Here is a 7814-nt window from a genome sequence, read left to right as displayed (position 1 = left end):
AACATCTGGTGGCTGAACAATTAATAGTAGTAATAGTATAGTAAAACAGAAAGAAACACTGCACTTACCAGTATTGATAATACGGTTGATGATGACTGGTTGGTGGAAATGGTGAAAGTAGTCGTTAGTCCATATGATCATATGATGCTGTGTTGTTGCTGACTGTGATGTACTGCCAGTGTGTGCCAAAGCGAGGTGAAGTGAACAAATGGGTGCATATTTGGAGATGACAAGATGTGTTGATGTGTTTGCTAACTGTCCAAAAAGGTCATTTGTCAATACTTCAGGGATTCATCTGGGGATGACAAGGAGGCTCAGTGGGTGGCGTTGCTGCCTCAGAGCTCCAGGATCCCCAGTTTAATCCTGAACACGGGTTACTGTCTGTGTGGAGTTTCACATGTTCTCACTTTATCTGCATGGGTTTTCTCTGTGTTCTCCAGTTTCATCCCACCTCCCAAAAAATGGTGGATTGGTGACTCTAAATTGCCTACAGTGGACTTACATCCATCTAGAGTGTATTCTTGCCTCATGTCCAGTGTTTTAGGGATAGGCTATGGATCTACTGCAATCCTGACCAAAATAAAGTGGTTACTGAAGATGAATGAATGAATGATTTGGCTGTTCAAGACAGCCTTTGCCTTAGTTTGGGGACACCTAATGGCTTCATTGCAGTACTGATGGCCTAGTGTTTGGGAATATGACACTCAGGATTTGTTTATACCTACCACCATTAGCTCCAATTATTCTTTTGATTATAATAAATATACTATACATTTTCACTGTTGTAAACTAGTCAATCTGAAGTAAAGTAGCACAGAAGAATCCCCCCCCCCCCAACAGACACACAGACACACACACACACACACACACACACACACTTTGTTTATTCTAATGTCTCGAGATTCACTTCCGGTTTCTCAGGCGTGTCCCAATTGCACGCGCTGTTCCTCAGACGCCCTTAATTAACCCGTTCGCTGGAGAAGAGCTTAAAAAAAAAAATAAGTGTACTGTCTCTTTAAGATCGCTGACTGCTCCACTTCGTATTGATCCAGCCACCATTTTCCAGCGCGCTGAGCGGCGGCAGTGGCAGCGACGGCGGCAACACACAGCCCTTACCTGGAGACACCAGGAGCAGGGGGCAGTCATGGCAGCCAATATGTACCGGGTTGGAGGTAGAGAGCACGTTTTGTATCATTTTAGTCGTTTACGTGTTTTTTTGTAGGACCGACGCTAGCAGCTTTGCTCTGTCCTTCCTCTTTATTTTCTAAAAAAGCTTAAGTGGCGTGTGCTGTGCGTGTGACTGGAGGATGATGAGGATGATGATGATGAGGATGATGATGGTAGTGGTGGTGGTGGTGACTGAGGAGGAAGAGGAAGGAGTCTAGTTTCGGGACCCCATAAATTTCTGCCTTTTTTAATTAAAAAAAAAAAAACTTTAATCGACTGTACTGTTTTAGCAGGTTCAATTTAGACTTCTTAACAAGTTTGTGCTTAGTAAAGAGACTGTTGTTTTGTGACAAAGCCGTTTTTAAAGTTAAGGGGAAGTTTTCGAGCAGCATGGAGTGTTTTCTACACTGCTGTGCTCAGTGTTGGCGGAAACACTGCCTCTGCTCTGCCTCTGCTCTGCCTCTGGCTTTGACTAGCTAACTGAAGACTGACTTAAAGGGCTGAGAGACACACAGTTCATTAAGATGCCTTGTGAAGTGATACTTTTCAATCAACCGAAGTGCTAGGAGAGTCAGATAGTTCACACACACACACACACACACACACACACACACACACACACACACACACACACACACACACTCACACTGCATTAACAGTGGAGAATGTAGTCATGATAATCTACCCCTCAGATAGCTTTGTTAAGAAATTGAAATATGAGAAAGCACGTTTTGTCTTAGCTAAGTTAACCTCCTGGTGTTACAGTATATCACATTTGGCAGCTCTACAACCTGATCAGAGACTATTTATGATTATGATCATCTTGTACAGAGACTCCTTTCAAACTTCAAACCTTAAATGTTGAAATGAAGATGTTTTTCACTGAACCTGGGTGATCTCGCTAGTCTGGTTCGTGCTCTTCTCCAAATCATTGTGTCCTCCCTGTCTAGGATGAGACGGTTATTTCGTGTCCGTATGATTTCTTCATTAGAGGAGTGGACAGTGGGAAGTGGTGACTCAGAGGTGAAGGCTCTGGACTGCTAATAGAAAGGTTGTGAGTTCGAATCCCAGTATCACCAAGCTACCACTGTTGGGTCCTTCAGCAACCTTCGTCCTGCTCAGCTCAACTTCGATAAAGATGTCTGCCAAATGAGTAAATGTAAAATGTAAATGTCATGAAGAGAATAGCTTGAACACTTTCCCTCACTGAGACCTCGTACCCTGGCCCTTTGCTCCCTGCTGTCTGCTGCTGATGAAGGGTTTTGTAATGAGCTGATAGATGTGGTGTTAAATCAGTTGTGATGGAGCAGAGACATCGCTCAAGTGTGCAGCACTGGACTCCTTCACGTGTTAAGACGGAAACGTATTTTAGAGAAGGATTTAATTTACAGTCTGTTTTTTTTTTTGTCCCTTGGCATTCCTTATTAACCATCTTTTACATCCCTGAGTGACAACTGAAGTCACACCAGACTAAGTAGCATTACTACTTCACCATTCATAAAAGGATTCATGCATTTCAAAAATATCAAATTCAGCTATATATAATTCAGTGTGTCAAGCCAGTATTGCCCCTGATTTTGAGGATATGTATTCGGGCAGATATTTTCCTGATTCTGTATTAGATCAGATTTGATGTTTTCGACTGACGTATTTTATGATCCAGCTTTTCCATTTTTGATATGATCTCAGGATCAGAGCTTTGAGTATCAGCTCGTACAGCCCCGTACAGATATTGATGTTACTCCTAGTTACCAAGCCGACTCTCTGCAAATTTCTGTTGCTAGGTTATGCAAACCCGGCACAATAGGGGTGTACTTTAAGATATTTAACGTCCTTTGTGTCGTGTCAGTCAACATCACAGTTTGGCATAATATGTCAGTAGATAGATTAGAAAATATCTCAAATGCGTTCCTTATCTGTTATTTCAGGACATATGTCAGGGCGATATCAGCCTGATACTGATGCTCATTATCACATTCGTGGTGGCGAATGTGATTTTTGGTGAATGGGATACGGATCATACGTGTGGACATTTTGTAATGAACAGATAGATAATGGTGTTAAATCAGGTGTGAGGGAGCTCAAGTGTGAAACGCTGCACATGGCATATGTTAAAATGTAATGATATTATAACCTGTGGATTAAGTACTTACAATCACAGCTATTTTTCCTTGGCTTTCCTTAAAAGTTTCTTTTATAATGCTGAATGATATCTGTCACACTTAACTAAGCATTGCTATCATTCATAAAAAGCCTCACAACCTTGTAATATATATCAAAATCATCTATATCATTTTTTGTGTATAAAAAATTCTTATTATAAAAGTATTTCCCTTGATTTTGAGCATCTGTATTGGGGAAAATATTTTTCTGAAACGGTAGTGGATTGGGTGTTTTTTTATTTTTTTATTTTTTTATTTTATTTTTTTTATTTATTTGTTTTATGGTGCAATCCTACTTTTCCCATTTTTTATGTTCCCAATATCAGAGGATTGAGTATCAGCTCTGACCTGATATTGAGGTACTTTTAGTAACTAAGCCGACTGTCCGGAAGTTTCTGTTGCCAGGTTATGCAAAACAGGCACAATGGAGCCGCGTCAGCATCTCACTTTCATGGTGTAAAATATCTGTGGACAGATTAGAAAATAACTCGACTACAATTCCTATCCAGTATTTCAGGAGAAATGTTGGGGCAAGAGATCAGGACCAGTGGGACACGGATTGTGAGTGTGAATTTAGGATATGAAGCATGTATCCATCGTACCTGTGATGTTTTGTGTAATTTGAGAAATGAAACTTTCAGAGTTGACTCATGTACTAAATTAATGTTAGTACCAGACTGTATCGGGTACTGGTCATTGCTCAGAGGTTTTATATCAGGATTATATAGAAGATGGAAAAATAAGATAAATGCATTCCTATCGTCTTGCCAACACCGAGCTACACTCTCTATCAGTGAATGGTTCTTTCATTGTGGATGTTGCACATTACTTCTTTATCAGCGCGTTCTTTATCAGTGTGTTGTTCCAGTGAAGGCTTGGGAAAGATTGTGGTGTGGATTGGGATGTCTTTACACTCTTCTCTTAGCATTTGCAGTGTTCTGTGTTGCTGAGACTGAAAATGGCCTAAGGCTCTTTGACCATTAAAGAACCTCTACGGGCCACTGTACCTCCAGCTTCTGCAACACCTGATACATATTGATGACTGCTCTCCCCCTCGGGCCCCGTGTTCTCCTGTGTTCTACCGAATTAGCTTGTGAAATTCAGTAGAAGAATCTGGCAAAGTCAATGTATTCGAACCATTAAATTCACAGAATTCTCTTTTTTTTTCTTTTCTCAAGTAAGAAAAAGCATGAGGCAGCAATCGGTTATATATAAAAACAATATTTTTTTTTCTCATGGATATTACAAACTACTGTCACTAGCTGCCAATGTAGAAATCATCTGAAGAGGTTTCCTATGTAGAAATCATCTGTTAGTACACCCGAGACCCAAGTCTGTCCCGTTCCGAAGGCAGCATAAGGACAGACTCCTTATACAATCCTTATACAATCCCTAAATTTTGTACATTTCTAAAACCTGATTCGATATTAGTGCTTTGTTCACTTTGACTCGTTAGCAGAGATACATGGCACATTATAATACGTAGTCTCTGTTCACTCTGCGGGGATGCCTGCTGCTCGTCAGACTGCAGACAGAACACTCAGTGGAGATTGGGCATCCGTGCTTAATTCCTTGAAGCTCTCAGTTTGTGGGTAATGTTGTTTACAACTAGTAACGCTTGAATTTTAATGCAGGAGGCATACTACTAAGTGGATGCATTAGTTGGAGCCTTTTGTGATTAGCAAATCATAGAGCCCAAAATTGCTAATAATGATTAATATGCAACTAATTGTACAAGCCTAGCTGAAGTGCATAAGCAAAGCAGTGCTGTTGACTCCTTCCTTAAAGCTGAATTAGTGGAGATGCCCAAGGTAAATCTGTGCCATCAATAGCACAAAGGCAATTTCCCCCTCCTAAACAGTGAAGCTTTGCATCTGAATGCCGAGCTATCATTGAAAAACAATGCCTTGGAGAGTGAAGACAAAGCTTGTCTCAGTGCTCCCTTTTCTTCTTTGTCTTCACCGCACACGATGGCAAAAGGTAGCCTTGTGGAATTTCCTCTCGCAGAGCTCATTGTGCTGCTTTGGCTTTGTTTGCCTTCTCTTTGAGTTGAGGCTCACCCCAAACTCCAGTGCTGACCAGAATGTGCCAAGAAAATCTTTTAAAAAAAGAAGCCCAAAGCTGACCACAGCGATCAACTGCGGAAATGATGGAAATATGTAGAATTGCATGTCACAGCTCTGTGGTGGTGGAGCACTAGGCCACATGGAGCTTAAGGCCAACAGACAATAAGAAATTATGACTGTTGATCCTCTACTCTTTGGTTATTTGCTCGTCAGAGCAGCCTTGATGTGTCCTGGCACTGGGAGCACTGAAGAACCTTAATGCCTTAAAGCCAGTGGACCTGAGACGCTTCAGTGGACTCCCCACATCTCCAAGGCCTCCTGCCAGCTATAATACACACACATACCATTCCTGAGGCCTGAAGCCTGTTGTTTAATACCACCCAGACCTGCTTTTTAACTATCACAGTAAAGAAACTGTTGAGGAGCTCAGTGGCAAAACTTGAATTGTCTTTTCTGGGACAAATTCCATTTGCAACCTCCCATCAGTGACACAGCAGCTCAGTTTTCCAGAACATGTGGGACGTGGTATGTATTGACATTTGTAGATTGCTGGCTAAGTACTGTGGCGATAAGGAGCGAGATCAGCCCCTCAATATTGTTACCTGGAAGGGTAACAGTGGTTAAGGCTTTGGGTTACTGATCAGAAGGTCAGATGTTCAAGCCCCACTGCTGCCACCATTGGGCCCTTAACCCTCTCTGTTCTGAGGCGCGGTATCATGGCTGACCCCGTGGTCTGACCCCATCTTCCTTACAAGCTGGAATATGCGACGAAAATAATTTTGCTGTACTGAAATGTATATGTGACAAATAAAGGCTTTCTTTCCAGTATTGTTGTGTCAGTGAGACATGCAACTAATCTGTTTCACTGTTCCCAGACAACACTGTCTACGAAAGATTTACAATAAAAGAATAAAATATTTTTTCGTGCGTTCACAAATGCATAATTTTCCCTTGGTATATACACTCACTGAGCACTTTATTAGGAACACCCGTACAGCTACTAAGACAGGCTTGTTTTAAGTATTTCTAGAAGTTCTCATCTCCTGGGATATGCACGCATAACAGTCTCTAGAGTTTACTCAGAATGGTGCAATAAAGAAAAAACATCCAGTGGGTGGCAGTTCAGAGGACTTCTTGATAAGAGAGGCCAACGGAGAATGGCCAGACTTGTTCAAGCTGACAGAAAGGCTACAGTAACTCAGATAACTAGTACAACAGGCTACAACAGCAGAAGACCAAGTCAGGTTCCACTTCCAGTGTTTTCTTGGCACACTTTGGGCTGTTAATACCAATCAATCATCGCTTGAATGCCACAGCCTATTTGAGTATTGTTGCTGAGCATGTGCATCCCTTCATGGCCACAATTTACCCATCATCTAATGGCTACTTCCAGCATGATAATGCACCATATGCCAAAGCAAAATTCGTCTCAAGTTCGCAGCATGAAAGTGCACCTGAAAAATCTGCAGAAATTCCAAGATATACGTTTCCACTATAAGTTATAGTGTTCCTAATAAAGTGCTTGATGAGTATGTTATACTGTGTGTAAAACTATGTATATATATTTATATTTTTGTATATATACGTTGTATATAACAATTTCCTTTTTAACTGGCCAACATTTAACAAGTAGTTGCTTTAGGGCAGTGCTGACAAAAAGCAGTTCTCTCCAGCTTCCAGGTTGGGAAGGCGAGGGATAGATGGAGGGATTATTGGAGACCGCTAACTGATGTCTTTCTAACTGACAGGAAGGAGGAACACCATTCTGAGAGCATGACCAGTTGTACTCCCTTGAAATCCCAGCCGCGGTTGGCTATGGCTAGGGGTGGGTGATATGACAAAACTATATCACTATTCTCAAAGACATTTCTGCCATAAACAATATGCATCACGATATATAGATTTGCTAACAGTCGGCCAGCAAAACAGTAGTGTTGCGTTAAAAGAAATTTGAAATGATACCTTATTTAATGTCTACAAATATCATTTTCATTTATAAAAAATAAATGCGCAATATTTAACACTAAAACCATTTTTAAAAAATGTTAACCTTTTCCAATTTAAAGATTAAGTATAAACTATATCAACGATATCTCAGAAAAGAGTATGTGACACAATTTATCACAATATGGATATTATATCTTCATATCACCCAGCTCTAGCTGTGACAGCAGAAACATATTTTTGATTTTTATATCCCAGGTATATGATATTTATAGTATAAGGTAAAACAAATTCACAAATAGGGCTTGATTTACAAGACACAAATTGAGATGCGTTTGTTTGTGGATAGTGAAATGCATTTGTGATGTTCTCTTAAGGTTCGGTAGATCTAATCTTTCTCCATAGGGAGACTGACATGCTGTGTGAGAAGTTGCAGCTGCTGGCTGCCAAGAGTAGCATCAGGCCAGGATGCTTT

The 7814-nt window shown here is 40.8% G+C and overlaps 1 protein-coding gene across 1 annotated transcript in view; it reads left to right on the top strand.

Annotated features, from left to right (window-relative positions):
* The first annotated feature begins 892 nt into the window (after positions 1–892).
* Positions 893–7814, top strand: part of mta1 (metastasis associated 1) — a 34167-nt gene continuing 27245 nt past the window's right edge. Inside the window, exon 1 of the mRNA XM_026934426.3 lies at positions 893–1172. Coding sequence (XP_026790227.1) covers positions 1145–1172 — 28 coding nt within the window. The 5' untranslated portion in view covers positions 893–1144. The remainder of the gene's footprint in view (positions 1173–7814) is intronic.

Source organism: Pangasianodon hypophthalmus, chromosome 10 (assembly GCF_027358585.1).
Source record: "Pangasianodon hypophthalmus isolate fPanHyp1 chromosome 10, fPanHyp1.pri, whole genome shotgun sequence".
NCBI classification, from domain to species: Eukaryota; Metazoa; Chordata; class Actinopteri; order Siluriformes; family Pangasiidae; genus Pangasianodon; species Pangasianodon hypophthalmus.
Note: the sequence above shows the minus strand (reverse complement) of the source record. Positions and strands in the feature narration are given on the sequence as shown.